A 22,238-nucleotide genomic window follows, 5' to 3' on the forward strand; every position below is an offset into this window, starting at 1 on the left:
TGCAAGCATCACATTATAATATTGTAGTGTGATGCTTTGCATCTCCTAGAACTCATTTTATAAATTTCTAATATAGTGTGTGTAAAACCTTTGCACATATGTGTAAAACCAAATTCATTAAAATAAGCTGATACATCTTTTTTTTCCCCCTTAGAATTTCTACAAAGAGATTGAAAGAGAAGAAATGTACATAAGGTTTGTAAACATGAACTTTATTAGGCATTGTTTAAGAATAAATGCACAATTTTACACATACACAAACGGATCCTTTTATTCATTTATCTGCAAACACCTAACGAAATCCTAAGTATTGATTAAAGTAGGACTGTGTGCAATATGGATCCTATTATTATATCATATAATTACGTTTTAGGCAGCATATTTAAAGGAGACTCTTATTCAGAATATATAGATGTGTAATTTCAAGGTTTGCTTTCACACCCCTTTTTCCTCAGCAAGTGTAATTTAGTCATTTAATTTTTCCAAATGTTAACATCCTGACAGGGTTACAAGTACCTTTAGCAGTTAGCAATAGCAGTTAGATTTATATACCGCTTCATAGGGCTTTCAGCCCTCTCTAAGCTGTTTACAGAGTCAGCGTATCGCCCCCACAGTCTGGGTCCTCATTTCACCCACCTCGGAAGGATGGAAGGCTGAGTCAACCCTGAGCCAGTGAGATTTGAACCACTGAACTGCAGATAGCAGTCAGCTGAAGTGGCCTGCAGTACTGCACCCTAACCACTGCGCCACCTCGACTCACCTTTGCTCTCATCCCCACCCCTATTTTGCCACCTTGCTCTTTTTTAACACTTCCCGCTGTCTTTTGAACTATCAATGTATTTCTTCCTTCTAGTGACTTTATGATTGATATTTCTTTGCTCCTTTCTGTGGTTGCAAAAGCTTAATTTTTTTTAGCTCCTGGCCCTTTCATTTGTTTTTGTTTATCACTGATTTAATTTGTTTCTTAACAGGGAAGGGGATGTTAATTACCAACCACCTTTCTGCAGCGAGAACAATTGCTCATTGGTTTTTATTGTTATTATTTTTCTTTATTATCACAACTGCATTCTTGCATTCTCCAATGGATATTAAAACCCTCTTTCCCCGGGTTATAATTCTAGTTATCAAAAAATTGTAAAAGTACCATCTGATTATTTGCTTTTGAACATGCCTTTAATAATATACAGAACCTCTTTGAGGTAGTATCTTTCCTCCACTTGAAGCTTTCATTTTGATCATTTGTAACTCAGAATGTAACCTATTCAGAATGACAGAAATTACAGAAATTTTCTGTAATTCTGTAGAAGTGTAGAAGAGGACAAAGCCACGTATTATATAGGTTTCATTAGTTTAAAACTGAAGTCAAGACAGCGGATTTAGCACTTCATTAGATGAGGAAGGAACTTTTTCTTTCTATTAGTTATCTTGGTAACTTCTACTCCCAGGACAATAAGTTGTTATTTTTAACATGCATTAGAATCATTTTAAAAAATCCTTAAATGTGAATAGCTACACTGTAAGGAAATAAGGAGTTGTATGACTTTCAAGTGCAGCTGAATAGAAAGTCTTAAAATTGCTCCCTCCATGCTTCCCTGCTCTCCCATATATTACAGTCACCATCAAGATCCTAATATAATATGCAATCATGCCCAGGTAGAAAGATGTTATATATGTTTCTGACAGTGGTGGGTTTCAAAAATTGTTCAAACCTACTCTGTGGGTGTAGCCTCCTTTGTGGGAGTGGCTTGCCGCCCATGTGACCGGATGGGAGTGGCTTGCCGCCCATGTGACCGGATATGAAGATGCCGACGACGCTTGTCAGAACCACCTTAAATTACCTCACACACAGCACCGGCATGCATAAGAATAGGATGTAAACTTGTTTTTTAAAAGGCATCTTTGGTTTGCGTTAAAACAACTTCAACACACACAATGTTCTGATTGCACCACAACGCAGTAGTCATCCTTACCTTTCACAGAGGCACTGAGTTTTATAAATATAAGCATGATAGTGTAGAATAATCCTATCCAAGGACCAGTGGTGGGTTTCAAACGAATTTTGGAACCTCTTCTGTAGGTGTGGCCTGCTTTCCGGGTCCACTGGTGGAACCTCTTCTAACCGGTTCGGTAGATTTGACGAACTGGTTCTACCGAATAGGTGCGAACTGGTAGGAACCCACCTCTGGTTTCTGAGATGTAAGTTCTCCAAAGTAAGCTAAATAAATATGTAAGTATTTATTTTATATATTTATTACAAGAGCTTCTATGGGGCTTCAACCTTCCACAAGAGCCTGAAAATCTCTGTCAGTAGACTTAGGGCCCCAAGGAGAGCACCCTGCTGGAGCTGGTTGATGGACTAAAAGTGGATCCCATTTTCTCTTGTGCATCTTTCTCCCTCACCTTCCACCTTTCAATTATACTTTTGTATCTTTATTGTTGTACTTTTACCGCTTTCAATGTTGTAAGCTGCCCAGAATTGCTTCGCAGCCAGATGGGTAGCAAACGGATTAAATTAAAAAAAATCAAATAGTATGATTCTGGTTTATATATAAAAATGCATATGGAACTAAATAAGATTAAACTAAAGCAATGACTTTCAATATCTTCATAAATGACTTAGATGAGGGAATAGAAGGGGAACTCAGCAAATTTGCAGGATTAAACTAAGCTGGCAGGAGTAGCCAACGCCCCAGAAGACAAACTCAGGATTCAAAAAGATCTTGGCAGACTTCAACAATGGGCCCTATCCGACACAATGAGATTTGATGTGGAGAAAAGTAAAGTTTTACACCTGGGCAGGAAAAACCAAAGGTGCAAGTACAGATTAGACGAAACTTGGGTCAAAAACAGTAACTTTGAGAGTAACCTTGGAGTCCTAGTGAACGATCACTTAATAGCAATAGAAATAGCAATAGCAATAGCAGTTAGACTTATATACCGCTTCATAGCACTTTCAGCCCTCTCTAAGCGGTTTACAGAGTCGGCATATCACCCCCAACAACAATCCGGGTCCTCATTTCACCCACCCCGGAAGGATGGAAGGCTGAGTCAACCTGGAGCCAGTGAGATTTGAACAGCCGAACTGCAGAACTGCAGTCAGCTGAAGTGGCCTGCAGTACTGCACCCTAACCACTGCGCCACCTCGGCTCTTCATGAGTCAGAAGTGTGTGGCAGCAGCCAAAAAAGATAATATAATCCTTGGTTGTGTCAACAAAGGCATAGAATTAAAATCATGTGAAGTATTAGTATTGCTATATAAAGCCTTAGTAAAGACCACATGTGGAATACTGCATCCAATTTTGGTCACCACATTACAAAAAAAAAATGTTGAGACTTTATTAAGTGCAAAGAAGAGCAACGAAGATGATTAAAGGCCTGGAGATTAAAACATATGAAGATTCGGGTTTGACTAGTCTAGACAAAAGAAGGAATAGGGGGGGCACTTGATAGCAAGAGCACTTAGACTTATATTCCGCTTTACAGGGCTTTACAGCCCCCTCTAAGTGGTTTACAGAGTCAGCATATTGCCCCCAACAATCTGGGTCCTCATGATAGAGGAGTATTATGAGAGGTTGCCACAAAGAGGAGTGGCCAAATTTATTTTCCAAAGCACCAGAAGGCAGGACAAGAAACAATGGATGGAGACTAATCAAGGAAAGAAGCAACTGGGAATTAAGGAGAAACTTCCTAACCACGAGGACAATTAACCAGGGGAACAGAAGTTGCCTTCAGAAATTGTGGGTGCTTTATCACTGGAGGTTTTTAAGAAGAAACTGAATAGTCACTTGTCTGAAATGGTATAGCAATAGCAATAGCAGTTAGACTTATATACCGCTTCATAGGGCTTTCAGCCCTCTCTAAGCGGTTTACAGAGTCAGCATATTGCCCCCAACAACAATCCGGGTCCTCATTTTACCCACCTCGGAAGGATGGAAGGCTGAGTCAACCCTGAGCCGTTGAGATTTGAACTGCAGAACTGCAGTCAGCTGAAGTGGCCTGCAGAACTGCACCCTAACCACTGCGCCACCTTGGCTCTCCTTCTTATGCAGGAGGCTGGACTAGAAGACCTCCAAGGTCTCTTCCAGCTCTATTCCGATTCTGATTCTGACTGATTCAAAATTACTATCACTATCAAACATATGGATAACAATAACACACACTAAGGCAACAATAGTAATGTTATTAGCATAAATATAGCAATAGCACTTAGACTTATATATCACTTCATAGTACTGTTGTAGTGGTTCACAAATGTCAGGAGATTTCTCCCAACGATCTGGGTCCTCATTTTAATGACCTCGGAAAAATTGAAGGCTGAATCAACCTTGAGCAAGTCAGGATTGAACTGCTGGCAGTTGGCAGAGTTAGCCAGTAATACTGCTTTCTAACCATTGTGCCACCATCGCTCCTAAATATAATAAATATAATCTATAAATATAATTGCTACTTTCATAAAAAACATATTTTTATAAGTTGGTATGGATTTTTATCTATTTTCAAAGGTAGCAAAGTTCTTCTTGTTTCTTTGGAATTACTTTTCAAGGAAATAATGTTACAAATGTCAAAAATAGAATTTTTCAGTTATATACTTACCAAAATGATATTTCAGAAAATCAATGGGTTTTTTTAATGAATCTTTTAACCATGGAAAATATAACTTTATGAAATGCATTATTCATATAATTGCTGACTTCTTTTGAATGCCAGGTACTAAGTATTTGAAATACTTGATTTGAAATATGAGATTAAAAACACATATTAATTTTATTTCATATTTCAGCATTTTAGAATTCATAGGATCTTAAACCATAATTATTCTGTAATATTGTTGAAAATTATATTTTATTACTTTAGGTATTTGTACAAACTTTGTGACCTGCACAAAGAATGCGATAACTACACTGAAGCCGCCTACACATTACTTCTCCATGCAAAGCTTCTTAAGGTATATACTTTCAATATTTTTAATCTTGAAGGTTTAGAATTTAAGATGAAAACTTTCTCCAGAAATAAATAATACCTGCATACAAAATACGCTAAATACAATAAGAATGAAACAGAAAGCTAATGTATGGCAATTGTTACTGGATTTTTGCCTGAAATTTAGTTTAAAGTGAACTAAATTTAAGTGAACTTTGGTTTAAAGTGAACTTCCTGTGGAGGAAGCAAAGACGAAGTACCCCGAGAGAAAAACCGCAAATGTCAGTACAGATTGTTAACCACGATGAGACTTATCATCTGTCCTGGATTCAGCATGGGGCACGTTTCACCATTCTTATTAGTATGGCACAGGGGTGGGTTTCAACCGGTTCGTGGCGGTTCCCGCGAACCGGTTGGTCGGCGAACCCAGAAGTAAGTAACTCAGTGATGGGCCACCTTTTTGGCGTGGTGTGTCAAAAATCGGCAAAAAATCAAGCATAACTCGCGTTGTGTGTCACTTCGACAAAAACATAATTTTGCGCAATTTATAGTTTAAACTACAAAAATGTATAATTGCAATATATAATTGTATTTAATAAACCAAAAACAAATTATTTAACATACCTGCTTAGTAACTTCTTTGTTCATCAGTCGATTTCGTATGTTGCCCTTGATATTATTGAACTTGTTTGGGGTGCCGTGAACCAGGGCTGTGGAGTTGGCTGCTTCCAGCTCCACGTCCTCATCAACATGCCGCTCCAGCCCGCCCCTGCTATGAATATTCCTAGTGACGCGAGGGCGAAGAATATGAATATTCATAGCGGGGGCGGGCCGGAGCGGCATGTTGATGAGGACGTGGAGCTGGAAGCAGCAGACTCCACAGCCCTGCCGTGAACTGAGATAAGTAAGGGGGAGGGCGAATTCTTTAACTAACCAGGAGTAGACTCTCTGTGCCGGCCTGACTGGAGAGAGGCACACACTGTTCCTGCGCTCCTCTCCTGCGGGTCCTCCCTCGCCGCGCTGATGACGTGTGTGCGCACGGCACGCACGCCTTACCAGCAGCCCCTGCGCTCAGAAAGGGGCGGCGGCGATACAGTAAGTGAGTGTGGGCGGGGGAGATCACACGTCCCGCCCCCCCCGTTCCTCCAGCACAGATTCTTTCATCCTCGGCGGCCGTGCAGGAGCCAAGGATGAATCGCATGAAATCCTGTGCGTGTCACCCCAAATGGCTACGCGTGTCAGCACTGACACGCGTGTCATAGGTTCGCCATCACTGAAGTAACTTCTGGGAACGGCGAAGGGCCCACCCGCCCACGCTCCTTACCGGTCTTTGAAGGCTTCTGCGCTTCCACGCAGGCGCATGGCACATACAGCGCCTGTGCGATTCTCCGCGAGCAGCTGGATGGCACATACAGCGCCTGCGCGATTCTCCGCAAGCAGCTGGAGCATCGTGCAGGCGCTACGACGCATACGTGAACTGCGCGCGTACATGAGGACGCCGCCGGCCCCGTTCCAACCGAACCAGTTGGAACGGGATAAGCAACCCACCACTGGTATGGCCTTAAAAATGCCTTACTTTTTCCAGGGTTTCCATGTTAGCTACGAGGAAAATATGTGTTTGAATTAAGGAGCTGTGACATGATGCAACCACATATCACTGCTCTGTTGGCTTTTCCTTAATGCCTTCTTAACACATGTTTTTTCTGAATCAAGTGGCTACCATGTGAGCCCAGAGAAAGTCAAGACTTCTTTAGGATAGGCTGACAAGGAGAGCAAACAGCCGTGCTAGATCTGAAACATCTTTCACACTCTGGGCCAAATATTGCAAGTAAGATATTGAAACTTATAAGCAATATTCCAAGTTTATCTTTGTAGGTTGGTACCTGCTTCATTTTCTTCTCCAATCGTTTTTTTTCTTTAGGTAGCACAGACTTTTTAGCACTGCAGGGTGACTCGTTACAACTTTGTGCCCTTCTCCAAATATCCCAGTTATTGAAGAACATGGATACTTCAAAATACGAGAAACTGTTCGCAACATGAACATCTCTTGATATTTGCCTTGAAGTATCTTTAAATGTAACTTGGTAGAAAAAGAAATCATAATAGTTTTTTCCCGTTTCTATAATGATCAAGGGATGGGAGATGATATAGGTAAGTCTTTGTAGTTATAGCTGTCTTCTTGCAATTTGCCCTTCCAGCCCTTTATAATTACTTTACAGTGCTAAATCCGTGTGTGTGTGTGTGTGTGTGTGTGTGTGTGTGTGTGTGTGTGTCAGTGGTGGGTTGCAGGCAGTACGCCCCATTATGGGCATACCAGAGCCAGGCCGGATACTGGAGGGCCCAAGCTCCTTACCTATGTTTTAAAGCTTCTGCGCTCCCGCGCATGGCACATACAGCACCTGCACGATGCTCCACAGAGCAGCTCCAGCGTTGTGGAGCATCGCGGAGGCGCTAAGATGCATGCGCGTGCTGTGCGCGTCCATGAGGACGCCGCCGTCCCGTTCCAACCATACCAGTTGGAACGGGATTTGAAAACCACCACTGGTGTGTATATATCAAGATAGATAGATGGATGGATGGATGGATGGATGGATGGATGGATGGATGGATGGATGGATGGATGGATAGATAGGTGATAGATAGATAGATAGATAGATAGATAGATAGATAGGTAGGTAGGTAGGTAGGTAGGTAGGTAGACAGACAGACAGACAGACAGACAGACAGACAGACAGACAGACAGACGAATACAGCAGTAAAAATAATTTCATTATCTTTTATAATGGTCAGATCAGTCACCTGAATGTAGATTTCCCTAAGCGTTTTTTGACCATTGATATGCTAATGTGCTAACTAACCCTTTGGGTAAATTAGTAGTAAACAAATTACTTTTGAAAAGGACACTAAAGTTGTGAGGTTCATCTTATTTTGCTGAAAACAAGTGTTCCTTGCTGATTGAAGGCATCCATAAATGGAACAGGGAGGATAGAATATTTGAAAGCTTTTATCCTTTCCTTCTGTCCTTCAAGCCTTTCAGAATTCTCTAAACTTTTGGGCTGAATCTGGTAACCGACAAAAAACTACAGATGAGGGATTAAGAATCGTGCATCTATCACAAAAGAGGTCATCCTGGTATAAAGCTGAATCATCCCTTAATATTGTTTGCATGAATAAGTAGGCCAGATGATGTGCTTACGTATCGTAGGATCTCCAGTGTCATCTGCCTTAAATACTTGACTGGTTCCTATTGGATGGCATTGTTTCTATTCCTTCCGGATCTTCTTACAGATCCATGCTGAATCGCAAATGTCTGACAGGGAATTCAATTTGCGCAAGTAAATCACAGAACTCCTGTTGTGGCTCTGGATTCATGTTGCATAGTTGGGAGTTCTGTGCAAATGGAGGTGACACACAGAAGGATATAATACATGTGGGCCGTGTTATATCCCTTTCCTCCATTTCAAGTTCTCAAACTTCCCAGAAACCAGCTGACTGTGGCATTTGTGCATTTCTGTGAAGCAGAAAGACCATTTCTTTCTATCAGCATTTCAATGCAATGTTTGTTTGCTGGGCAATATTCTAAGTGTTGAATATCCTAATGTTTGTAAGCCATGTTAAAAATGTAAAAATGCCACACAGTATTTGAAGAAAAAATCCATGTGTAGCATCATGTTACTAATCTCAATGATGAAAATGATTTTAGGATTTTCATTTTAAAATCATTCACCTGAGCCATGCTAGTCTGTCATCTGTTTTGATATTATAGATGTTTTAGAAAAAAAATAGAGACAAAAGATAGGTTATAGGACATTGAAAGAGCGTCATTAAATAAGAAAATGAAAGAATAGCTGAATTATGTTAAATATAAGAAAAAGTATAAGAACAAAAAAGGTTTGCAGTAAATTTGTAAGACCAATGCAGAGAAATTTTTCAGTCGAACAGCCGAACTGCAGAACTGCAGTCAGCTGAAATAGCCTGCAGTGCTGCACTCTAACCACTGCTCCACCTCGGCTCCTATATGAAGACTGGTCCTTCTACATTAGCGTCTGACATTCACTCAGATGATTCTGTCTCCTTCTCCTTCTGCCACTTCCCAAATAAACATTGAAAAGTGCTTCAAAAGCAAATGGCATCTCTTCTTTCCTACCATAAACCAGGACACAGCCCCTCCTTATTGGTATCCTTGCCAATGTCAATTGCCTCTTTTCAAGGATGCAGCTCAGGGGTGGGTTTCAACCGGTTCGCGGAAGTCCCTGCGAACCGGTTGGTCGCCGAACCCGGAAGTAAGTAACTTCTGGGAACGGCGAAGCCCCCCCCCCCCACGCCCGCACGCGCCCCCGCGCCCGCTCCTTACCCAGTTTTGACGAATTCTGCGCTTCCACACATGCGCAGGATGCATACAGCGCCTGCGCGATCCTCCAGGAGCAGCTGCAGCATCGCACAGACGCTAGTACGCATGCGTGCGCTGTGCGCATGCACACGTGCGCGAGGACGCCGCCAGCCTTGTTCCAACCGAACCGGTTGGAACGGGGTGAGAAACCCACCCCTGATGCAGCTGTACCCATTATCTGTTTGGATCTATGGTCCAAAGTTCTTCAAATAAGAAGGACATTGATGGGAAGGTATGGATAAAAGATGGGAGGGAAAAAAAATAGTAACAAAGGAAGTGAATGCAATGTTGGAGCAACAGGGGCAGTGGCTATCTGTGCAAGCAAAATAACAAGGCTGATTTAATTCTAAAGGTTTTAGCCGCTTGGGAAAAAAACCTCAGTAAGCAGCAATGATGCTACTTGGAACTTGATTTGCAACTTGTCATTAACCATACCTTTCATTATGAAGGCAGCCAATAAAGAGAGAAAAGTCCCATTAACAAGCAAGATCACGAGGAAAAAAATGCCATGCTGAGATTAGGAAAGATCTCAGTAGGGGGCAAGAACTGAAGTGTACATTAACTTTTAAGAATTTAGAAAAGCTTAGTAAATTAAGACCCAAGACTACTTGGCCAAGCTGACTTAAGAGTGAGGAAGTGACATTAGCCTTATCCAGAATTGATTGTACCCACAGTGGGAAAAAGGGAACAGGACTCTGTATTCAGGAAACCTCCAAACCTTAACGATGTTTTCAAGAGGAATCTACTCATCTTATTTGTCTTTTCACTCTTTGCTTCAATCAGTCTTTTCTCTCAGTTCAAACAAAGGTATTAAAAGCAAAGCATGACAAAATTCAAAATGTGATCAGATGAATCCCAATGCTAGGGCGAAGATGTTCTTATGTTCTACTTTTTCCGCATTCATTTTTGTGTTTTAACTAAAATTATAGCATAATACTGTCTCAGAGAGGGGACTGAAGTTTTTAAATTTTAAAATGATCTTACAACAGGGGTGGGTTTCAACCAGTTTGCGGCGGTCCCTGCGAACCGGTTGGTTGGCGAACCCGGAAGTAAGTAACTTCCGGGAACGGCGAAGGGCGCCCGCGCTCCTTACCCGGTTTTGATGAGTTCTGCGCTTCCACACATACGCAGGACACATACAGTGCCTGCGCGATCCTCCAGGAGCAGCTGGAGCATCGCACAGACGCTAGTACGCATGCGTGCACCGCGCACGTGCACGAGGACGCCACTGGCTCCGTTCCAGCCGAACCGGTTGGAACGGGGCGAGAAACCCACCCCTGTTTTACAACTATTGTATAACATTTCAAAATCAGGATAATTTTCTGATTTCCTTGTGTTAATTAATAAAGAGGTCTTCCACAGAAAGAACAGATTTCTCTATGCCTGCATACCTTCAGTATCAATTATTATTCTCTTTTAGCTTAAATACTTTTAATAAATACTTTTGAATAAATACTTATTCAATTCAGCTTCATTAAAAATTATTTAAGATACTTTAGCTCTAATTTATACATTTGGCAGGATCCCTATATTTGATTTTATAATTTTAGTCCTGTATTAATTCAAGGACAGAGGAAAGTTTCATTCACCTCTTCCATGTAAGATAAAAGACCCACACATAATGTTTAATAGCAGCTGTGTTGAAATCCCTGGGCATTCTACATATGTTGATTTTGAACATCTATAAATAATGTATTTTAGTACTGGCCAAAATCTGGGAACAGTAACATTAAATGATTTAATTTTTTGCCATGTCTTAGAAGCCTTTTCAATTGTATGCTCATTTGTGAATTTCTTAAAATAACTAATTAATGAATATGTTTTATAATTTAAACTATATGTCAGGCCTGCAGCGATTCCTTTAAGAATCTTTGGCCTGCCACACTCCTTTTAAGGGGGGGATTTAGCAAGGGGTAGAATGTGTTGTTTTCAAAATAAAAAAATCCCTTCCTAGAAGCTCCAGGTCATCTTTTGTCTCCCAAACCTTTGCACCTGACCGGAAGCAGCTGGGTGGAGACGCCAGCGTGGAAGAAGAAGATTGGACCATGTGATGGACTGTGGGTGTGGGGACAAGATCATGAACTTTTAACTGGGTGGGATTCTGATGTAACTTCCAGAGTTGGAATCCCCACAGCACGATGCCAACATACCTGTCTTATTAAATTGGAACTTTAAGCATAGTTTTGCCTTCGACTCTGATTTAATTCTGCATGGTATTTGGAACGCTGATACTATAATCTAATCATATTCTAACAATCTCAGTGTTTGACTTCTACCTCTTGATAGCAAGGATTGATAATACAATCACAATTCAACCTGTTCTGATATGGTGCCACATGAATCCCCAGCCAATATGACTGCAGATTGGCTGGTTTGATTTTTCCTTGCAGATTTTCCCTATCAGCGTCGAGGGATTTGGGTTGAAGAAAGAGGGGCTAAATACGTGTCTTCATCTTCCCTCCAGGAACTGATATTTTGGAAGCCCAAAGAAGGGTTATAACATACTAATTTTTCTTAAAATACCAAATGATAGCTGATTTTTTTCCCCTTTCTTGTGTCATTATTCTATTTACTCAAAACTGATCAGTGCTGCAGGCTCATTTACAACAGAACAATTCTATAAATAATAAGGTGAGGCATTTTTATATGAAACAGCTTTTCATTTAGCTCCTGACCTCCTTTAGTAGGTGGTACCTCAGGGTTCACCGACAAATGCGCGCTCGACAAAAGCGCGCCGACAAAACCGCAGGGAGAAAAGCGTGAGTTCGAAATCGCGCCGATGAATGAGCACAGAAGCGCGCCAACAACAGCGCGCCGACAAAAGCACGCTCTAAACCTAACCCTAAAAGTAACCCTAAACCTAACCCTGAACCTAACCCTAAACCTAACCCTAAACCTAACCCTTACCTTAACCGTAATGGCGCTTCTGTCGGCGCTCTTTTGTGGGCGCGCTATCGATGTCACGGTTTTAGCACAGCGGTTTTGTTGGCGTGCTGTTGTTGGGCGCGCATTTGTCAGGTCACGGTACCTCAGTACTCATAATTAATTGGTTCCAGGAGGCATGACGAGTACTAAAAACTATAAGCGCTAAACAAACCACATGACTAGCATGTGACTTTTGTTTTGGCTGGAAAGGGTAGTGAGTCAAAAGGCAGCTACCAACAACCTCTAGCTTGCGCACTGAGTACCAAACAAATGACAAGTAGTAGGGAAAAAATTCCCATCAAAATATGTTGAGTAGCAAATTTGTCAAATTTCACAGCAGCTGAGTATTGAGTGACCACTGAATTTACTGTTGGTGTGATTTTTAAAGGTTTTTAAAAAATATTTGTGGGTTTCACATACCTGTTTGTTGCACGATGTGCGTACTGCTCAGAATCGCATTATATATAAATGTATTATTTATACACCTGCCTTGGTGAGATGGTGGGATATTCAATAATAAATTGTTAAATAAATTAATAAATAAATTTCTTGGTGTTGTTTAAAGCAGGATAAAACTGTACATACATTCATCTTTATTAATGTTGAATTTCTTCATGTGGTATAGTGGTCTGAAGAACCATGTGCAGCACATCTCACTCAACGTGATGGCTACCAGGCAGCAACGCAAGGACAACTCAAAGAACAGCTCTATCAAGAAATTATCCACTATTTTGACAAGGGCAAGGTAATAAAGGGGGGGGGGGGGAAACCAAGTTACATTACTTTGACCGAAAGTTGCAAACTCTGTGTGAGAAAAATAGTACGCTCCAAACAATTATGAAGAGTATTCGAGACATGAGGAAGAATAAAGTGGCGTTTCCAATTAGCCAGGAACAGTTATAGTTATTGGAGATTTATCGGAATAACCTCTGCAGGTTCATAAGACTTTTCAGCAAGCCAAGTTTTAACTCTAAAGAAAATAATTTGCTTTTGTGAGACTCTATGTGGGCTTACTACAAAAATGAATCCTGTGAATTATTGTTACTGATTCTGAACCTTAAGAGCTGAAGTGATAAGATATCCAGCCTTGAGTTGCTTTTCTTTGCTGACTATATATATATAACTCATGTGTGTGTGTGTGTGTGTGTGTGTGTGTGTGTGTGTGTGTGTGTGTATGTATATATATATATGTATATATGTATATATATATATATATGTATATATATGTATATATATGTGTATATGTATGTATATGTATGTATGTATGTATATATATATGTATGTATGTATGTATGTATATATATATATGTATGTATGTATGTATGTATGTATGTATGTATATATGATAGATTTGTGCTGATAAATAAATAAAGAGAGACTAGTATAGATCTACTTCAAGCTATTTAGCTCTCATCAGCTAGCCATACCCTTACTGGGAATCGAGCCTGTGCTGTATTGCCTCTTAGGCAGATGTGTTAACCACTGAGAATAGAGAGGTGGCGGGATCAGCGCAGGGCAACCTGACAACTTGGGAGGAGGGTGCCCTGCCCCTCATAACAAGACTTACCTGAGGAATGAGGGGCATTTGTCGTGAACAAGCATTGCTTTTTCCAGTCTCACATGCTGTTACTGACGCCTGGATACTTGGCTGTGATTGCCTTGTTTGCCATGCTGGTCTTGCTTGCCTGACCTGGCTACGTGGAAGGTTACAGTGTCACAGTTATACTCCAGGTGGTCCTGTGTTCCCAGGGAACTCTTCCTGTGACAAGGGCTCTCTGAAACCAAATTCCTTGAACTGTGGTTGCTCACAGAACTGTGCTGCTCCTCAACCAGTGACGTGCGGTGAGGTTTATGGCTGGTGAGGCACTGACACAGGGGTTTCAAAAAAAAAAAATTAGACTTGTGGACTTCAACTCCCAGAATTCCACAGCCAGGCATGCTCAGTTCCGATTTAAAGCGACAGCATTTGTTTTTCTCCTTTGCGAAAAAGTTTTCCTTCATTCTTTTTCTTCTCCCTCCCCCTCCTTCCTCCCTCTCTCCCTCCCTTCCCCCCTCTCTCAAAGAGACACACGCACACAGAGAAATGGATCCCTCTCTCACTCACTCACTCTCAAACAAACACAGACACAGAAGTTGGATTGGATATATTTTCCAATGGCTTGAAAGCAGCTCCTGTGCCATACCCCCCCACCCTATACTAATAGGTCCTCTACTACTAGAGGACCTCTACTAATAGCTAATTGGACTAATAGCAACCAGAACCTACTGGAGGTGTGTGTTTAGGGGTTGGTCTCCTGGACTTCCAATGAACAGTGGGACTTTTGGGGGAAAGTTGGAACAATAAAAGGGAGTTAAACCAAGCCAAGGTGGCGCAGTGGTTAGGGTGCAGTACTGCAGGCCACTTCAGCTGACTGCTATCTGCAGTTCGGCGGTTCAAATCTCACCGACTCAAGGTTGACTCAGCCTTCCATCCTTCCAAGGTGGGTGAAATGAGGACCCAGACTGTGGGGGCGATATGCTGACTCTGTAAACCGCTTAGAGAGGGCTGAAATCCCTATGAAGCGGTATATAAGTCTAACTGCTATTCATTCTGGCTGTGCTGATTCCATTCCCAGCCCCGGGTTATCACTTGTATGCTGAAGACTACCTATATTTATTCTTCTGACTTTTCCAGAGAGGATTTGTATCCTCAGGCTAGTGACAACCCCTGTCTTCATGGGGTAAGAAGCTGGTTTGAATGCTTTGCCCCCTGCAGCTATCACTGTTCAGTCACCTTGGAAGCAGATTTCTTTCTGCTAGCTCATCATTAAGTCACCCACTGGTGGCAACAACAGGAAGGATAGCTGGCTGTTGCTCAGGCAAGGAAAGGCTTAAGCATCTCCAAATTGCAGTGCTTCCAGGCAGTGTAGCAAAACAATTTTGGATGTTAAGGCCGTTTTGTATATCTGAATATAAAAATATAACATTCAGCCTGAAATTGCATAATTGGACTAGTATTATTGAGAACAAGTGCAAGTTGTCTGCGTGATCATCTTGACAAATAATAATAATAATAATGGAGAGATAGATGCACCTCCCTCCAGTATCAGTTCTTTAAACCTAAAGATGGACCAGATGTTATTGAACACTTTGGTTTTTAGAAATCGTTTTTCTCTTCTTCTTCCCAGTAGAAAAAAATATATGTATTTTCAGTGAGTTACTTTATGTTAAGTATTATAATATAAGAAATATAATTCATCACATCCGTATGCTGTCTTTCCTGTAAGGCTTAAAAGAAAAACAATGTACAAATGTGATAAATAATAATTAATGATAGGCTTGGGGGTTAGCAAAAACCTGGGTACTTGAGAGACCGCCTGCTGCCAATCACCTCCACTAGACCGATTAGATCCCACAGATTGGGCCTCCTCCGAATTCCATCCGCCGGCCAGTGTCGACTGGCGACTACCCGGAGGAGAGCCTTCTCTGTGGCTGCTCTGACCCTCTGGAACGAGCTCCCCGTGGAGATTCGAACCCTCACCACCCTCCAGACCTTCCGCATAGCCCTTAAAACCTGGCTGTTCCGACAGGCCTGGGGCTAAAGAGCTGTTGCCCCCGTCTCGAATGGTATGACTGTCGTGTTTTAAATTATGCATTGTTATGTGTCGTTTTTAATCTTTGTCTGTATCCCCCTTCCCTGGTTTGAGTTGTGAGCCGCCCTGAGTCCCCTTCGTGGGGAAAGGGCGGCATATAAATATAATAAACAAACAAACAAACAAATAAAAAAGGTATCCAATCTGTTCTATGTAGCTATCTCTAAAAGGAAATAACAAGGACAGCTTTTACAGATGAATTTTCAAATAGTGAAACAAGCTGAATTAGAAAGCTGGAATTTTTTCCAGCAAATTTAATGACTTTAATGGCTTGAGCTGCTTGTGGAGGAAACAACAACAATGCCTATATATATTATTAAAGAACTGATTTGTGCGTTTCTACTGCTATAGTATTAATGAGCTGTTTATCAACAGAAGGTAAAGCATCTGTTTACAATGCCTTGACCTGCGCTGACCTTTAAAAAATGAGGAATTCACAGTTTGCAACAACATTGTTTTATCAAACAACTTCATGTTTTATTTGGGCCCTAATTGTGTATAGTGTAGTAATAAATGGAAAAAGGGAGGAGAAGGCAGCTAAAATGAAGTCTGCTAAGTGTTTCCTTTGCTTGCTTTCTCCTTTTTGCATTTTAAAAGATCAGCAATTTTTTCTACTTAGTCATTAGCATTCATGTAACAAATGTTATCGCTCTTTCATTGCCCTTGAATTCTACATCTGAAACTTTGAACTTTACTTTTGGCTCTTCGCAATGAGAAGTTTGAATACACTTTTGGACAAACTGACAATGGAGCCGAGGTGGCACAGTGGTTAGGGTGCAGTACTGCAGGCCACTTCAGCTGACTGTTATCTGCAGTTCGGCGGTTCAAATCTCACCGGCTCAAGGTTGACTCAGCCTTCCATCCTTCCGAGGTGGGTAAAATGAGGACCCAGACTGTGGGGGCGATATGCTGACTCTGTAAACCACTTAGAGAGGGCTGAAAGCCCTATGAAGCGGTATATAAGTCTAACTGCTATTGCTAATAATTGCAAACTATTATATTTAAGATGTGCTAAAAATAGTTTGTGTTCCCAATTTTATAGACAAGACCCCTCCCTCTATTATGAAATTTAGTTAAGGATGTATAATTATAATATATGGGCCACTTCAACGTATGAGTTTAATGGGAAGTGATCGTGAATGTACAGATAGTCCTTGGCCAACAACCGTAGTGGACTTGCTCATTACAGTCAGAAGTAATCATTACAGTTGGAAATGCCCATGTGATCACCTCACTATAACACCCACCCATCCGTGCTCTACCACATGTGGTCGTTAAAGAAATGTGTGGATCATTAAGCAGAGTATGGGGTGCCTCGGGGGCCCTGGGAGGCATAGCACAGATCCTTCTCTCCCAGTGAGGTACCCTATGGTCTGCTTCCTGTCCCTCAGAGTCCCACAGGTCTTAGGCCTTCTTCCTATCCCACCAGGCCCCACACCATCCTCACCTCGCATCACTCCTTGTGCATGTACCTTTGGAAGATCTCCAGAGACTGCTCCATTCCTGAGCCTTGTGGAGCAATCCCAAAGTAGCCGCCATTTATGACACTGGACATATTGAATTGTGGACACTCAGAAACTGGTGGTCACATCTAGGATTCTACCACACAGGCCATGAACAGAGCAGCCTGTCTTTCTTCTCTAAATGAAGTTCTGCAGATATTCAAAAGATAAGTGAGGAGTAGAATATGGAGTCCAGTGGAATGGGGGGGATCTGTAGGAACAAATGGAGGGAGATAGGAGGGGGAGGGATGCTGTAGCAGCCTATAGTCAGTTATAATGGTGAATGACTGCAGGTGATAACATGTTTTAGAATTCTAGTGCTCTTTCGTAATAGGTAATACAATTTCAAATTCCTTTTTAAATAAATACAGAAATTCTATAACATGTTTCAACAGCTAGATTTGTTCACGCGTATGAGCAAAATATTCACAATTTCTGTTCAAATTAATGAAAAAGAAAATGTTGAATGGATAAAAAAAGAAACTGAATGTACATCTCATTTCTTAGTTCACCAAAAGAAAAATATAATTTCAATACATTTTTGAATAAAGTACTGAATTAAAATTATTTTAAATCCCAGTTCCAACCTATAGTGTACACTTGTATCAGTGAGATATTCATTTATATATTAATTTACTTTTTGGAAAAACAAAACGAAATCACTGGTTTTGCTTTATGCCAGCAGGTGAGAAATTATTTTTCCCTGCACCCTCACCTTCATCATTTCTATTTCCAGCCCTTTTGCTCCTCGCTGTTGACATCATTAATCATTTTAAGCTTACTTAGGGTTATTGTTAGATTTAGGAAGGCTTCAAACATGAATTTTGGCACAGGAAGAAGCAAATAAATGGGAAACAAACTGGAGTTTCTTCGTGAAGTCAGTGGGCAAGTTTCTAATGAAATTTCTCTCTAAGTGAACACTATCAAAAAGCCCAAGATGGGAACAATAAGAAATAAAATAGAATCTTCAGTGGTTGCTACTTTAAAAAAGAGTTAATATGGGTGAACAAGATTCTGCAGTCATGACAGTAAAGCTTACGGCTTGTTCAACTTCCTAACTGAGAGTAATTTGGCATTGACTGCTGCAACTACAAGCCTTTAAATGTTCCTGAAAAAAGTCAGAGAATTAGAACGATGACTGGCTACTCCTCAGCCAATGACAGTTTTGTCAAATCTTCTCCACATAATAGCAATAGCAGTTAGACTTATATACCGCTTCATAGGGCTTTCAGCCCTCTCTAAGCGGTTTACAGAGTCAGCATATCGCCCCCACAGTCTGGGTCCTCATTTCACCCACCTCGGAAGGATGGAAGGCTGAGTCAACCTTGAGCCGGTGAGATTTGAACCGCTGAACTGCAGATAACAGTCAGCTGAAGTGGCCTGCAGTACTGCGCCCTAACCACTGCGCCACCTCGGCTCTTCTCTTCAGATAAGAATTGATAGGAAGCAATACTCCGTAAGGAAAATAAACAAAAGTCCAGGACTAATAGATAACATCCAGAAGCAATAGATATGAGACAAATTCACTATCACTAAAGACAGTGAATCATGCCTATATCATTTGTAACTTAGATTATTGAGATTGTTAGGGTGAAGGTTCGTTCTCCGAGCTTGTGGGTTGGTTTCCGAACCAGAAATGAAAGAATATTTTTATGCATCCTTTCCATTCATAGAAAAGGAACAGAAAAGAAAAGAAGAGTACTTTGATTGAGAATGAAAATTGGGTAAGAGGTTTTTAGGATCGTTGTTTCTGTTTTCAGGATGATGGACCATTGGACAATATCTGATAAGGTTTTTTTTTAAGTTTGATTTTATTTATAGGCCGCCCAATCCCGAAGGACTCTGGGCGGCTTACAGAAGGGAAGAGAAAGAAAATAAAAGAAAGTAAAAATAAAATAAGACAAGTTAAAATAACACAAATACATTCATTTCAATCGGGGCTGGACCTCAACAATGAGGTCAACAGCCCCAGGCCTGCTGGAAAAGCCAGGTCTTGACAGCTTTTCTGAAGGCCATGAGAGTGGGTGAGGTCTGGATTTCTAGGGGTAGTTCGTTCCAAAGGGTCGGGGCAGCCACAGAGAAGGCTCTCCTCCGGGGAGCCGCCAGCCGACATTGTCTGGCTGACGGCATCTGAAGAAGGCCCACCCTGTGGGATCTCACCAGCCGCTGGGAGGAGTGTGGCAGTAGGCGGTCTCGCAGGTATGCTGGTCCTAAGCCATGTAGGGCTTTAAAGGTAATAACCAACACCTTGATAAAACTAATAAATTATGCTTGGCCAAAGCATAGACGCTTTTATAATGAAAACTGTGTTGATTGGCAGTGGAAGCCCTGAACCACGGTTTTTGCAAAGGAGAAGGATATTGTCAGAGTCTCAGGCATGACTTTAGAAGAAATCTCACTCATTCAGTTTGTCATAGCTTGATTAGGCTCAAGGCTTGAAATCAGCTTCTGGCTTTCACAACCCTGTCTGAAGTGATAATAATATTTACTGCATACTAAGAAGAAAGCTACTAAAATATAGATTGCCCTCTGTCAACATGAATGTACAGTTCTTTGAAAATAAGGATGCGTATAACAAGTGGAAAAAATGATTGGTCACCAAGAAAGAGTTCCTGCATATACTGGAAAGATTGTTTCAGAAAAGTTAAGGTTCAAAATGAGCTGAAGTTCGGGGGGGGGGGGACACCCTGTTAAGAACTGATCACAAAGAAAAGGAAAGGCAGAACTATTCAATTTCCATCTTATATTCAGTTTCAGGAGAGTAATTGTTCCACAAATGATAATAAGGAGTAAAATGAAGGAGGATGTGGTCAAGAAATATCTGTTTACTTTGAATTACCGGTAGTTGACCATATGATTGTATTCTAGGGTTCTGAAGCAAATAACTGATCCTTTGGTTGAACATTTATTTCATATCTGTGATAAATATAGTGAGAGGGTGAAGTACCAAACAATTGAAAGAGGGGGGATGTTATTCATACCTTCAGGAAGAAAAAAATAAAGACCCAGGACCATTCAGTGGGACATTCTTGGGAAGATTCTGCAACAGATCATAAAGAGATATATTTGTAAGCATCTTGAAAACAATGTGATAGTGACTAGGAGTCAGTATGAATTTGCCAAGAATAAGCCTTGCCAGAGTAACCTAATCTCATTTTTGATTGAGTAATTTACTTAGTAGATGTAACTGGTGGAAGATCATTAAAGAGAGATCTGTTGTGACTCAGCAGAAACCTCCTGTGAGTTGTGTCGTGATGCAGGGCTGACCAACTCACAGGAGAGGGTAACAAGCAGCTGTGGCTCGTTAGGATCTTCTCCTGCAGATAAAAAGACTAATGGTGTCACACCCTGGTTGCAGAAGTCAACGTTCGTTCCGTTCCTGTTCTAGTCAAGTCTCTGTTTTTTTGCAATCATCGAGAAGAAGCACTTGGATAAGTGATTTGATATCTATCAACCTGTTTTGCTGTAGTTTACTTTTGCCAGAGAATTTATCTGTGTTTATTTTGGGCTCGCAGCCAGCAAGAGCCAGGACTGATAAAAACATTCCTTTGCAAGCTGTGTGTGGCTGTCGTTTCTGAACAAGCAAGGTGGGGGTCAGAACAGAGATCCAACCTAGAAATTTCTTTACAGTGAGAATAATTAATCTGTGGAATGACATTTCTCCAGAAATTGTGGGTGCTCCATCACTGGAGGTTTGTAGAAGAGATTGTACAACCATTTGTCTGGAATAGTATAAGTGTCCTGCTCAAGCAGGGGGACTGCCAAGTTCCCTTCCAATCATATTATTCTCTATATTTTTTGTAGCATGTGACCTTTGTCAATTTTAACTTGAGTTGGTTTTTGTGTGTGTTTGTGTGACTTCCTGTGATCTGCAAACCTGATCCTTTGGGTTAGCTTGTGAGTCAGTATAAATCAGGAAACAGATTAATTCAGTAACCAGATTACATGTGACATTTGACTGTAAATGTGTTTAATGAAATTAAGTTTCAGATAACATTCTTTCTTGAGTGCTTCACTTTTTCTCAAGGATCCTTATCTAGCTTTCACATGATAACTACATATATTAGGGCTGTATATACTGCAAATATATAGGAAATCAGAAGCAAAAGAAGTAAATCCAAGAAAGGACAGGAGGATATTATTAGTGCTATATATATATATGTTTGTGGTGTGTGTGTGTGTGTGTGTGTTGCATTTTGTGCTGATAAATAAATAAAGGGAGACTAGTAGAGATCTATTTCAAGCTATTTAGCTCTCATCAGCTAGCCATACCCTTACTGGGATTTGAACCTGGGCTGCATTACATCTTAGGCAGTGGTGTTAGCCACTAAGCCACAAGTTCTCCTCCTTTATCAGCTGAGCCAAGGAAATAGGTATGTATTTAGTGTCACAACCCCTGGTATGCCCAAATATGGGAGGAAGTTTACTGCTTCCTTTCTCTGTCTATCGGCTCATCCCAAGAGACCATTCAGACAGAAAGCCATTATTTTTACTGTTGCCTTTGTTACATTTGTGTTGCAATTTGTGCTGATAGATAAATAAAGGGAGACTAGTATAGATCTATTTCAAGCTATTTAGCTCTCATCAGCTAGCCATACCCTTACTGGGATTTGAACCTGTGCTGTATTACATCTTAGGCAGTGGTGTTAGCCACTATATATATATATTTGATAAAACAGTTCCTAATAAAATTCAAATTGGCAATGCTAGTTTCAGAGTTATCAGAACATTTTCTTTGAAGCATTTCAAATACATTGTTCCCATGCACATAAAGCTAAAGAAAATTTCAGTGTAAGTTTGTGTAAAGATCTAAATGATTCCCCACGAAGCATTTATGTCCGTTTATAAGAAATAAGTGAAGGAAACTTC

General features: G+C 40.9%; 1 protein-coding gene across 3 annotated transcripts in view; it reads left to right on the forward strand.

Annotated features, from left to right (window-relative positions):
- Positions 1-22,238, forward strand: part of DOCK1 (dedicator of cytokinesis 1) — a 457,702-nt gene that overhangs the window by 366,196 nt on the left and 69,268 nt on the right. For all 3 annotated transcript variants that reach the window (XM_087725976.1, XM_087725977.1, XM_087725978.1), the window contains exons 36-38: positions 155-195; positions 4,855-4,945; positions 12,861-12,980. In XM_087725976.1, the coding sequence (XP_087582102.1) occupies positions 155-195; positions 4,855-4,945; positions 12,861-12,980 (252 nt within the window). The remainder of the gene's footprint in view (positions 1-154; positions 196-4,854; positions 4,946-12,860; positions 12,981-22,238) is intronic.

Source organism: Thamnophis sirtalis, unplaced genomic scaffold (assembly GCF_051295495.1).
Source record: "Thamnophis sirtalis isolate CommonGarterSnake01/CBP01778 unplaced genomic scaffold, rThaSir2_p1.2 scaffold_11, whole genome shotgun sequence".
In the NCBI taxonomy this organism is placed as follows: Eukaryota; Metazoa; Chordata; class Lepidosauria; order Squamata; family Natricidae; genus Thamnophis; species Thamnophis sirtalis.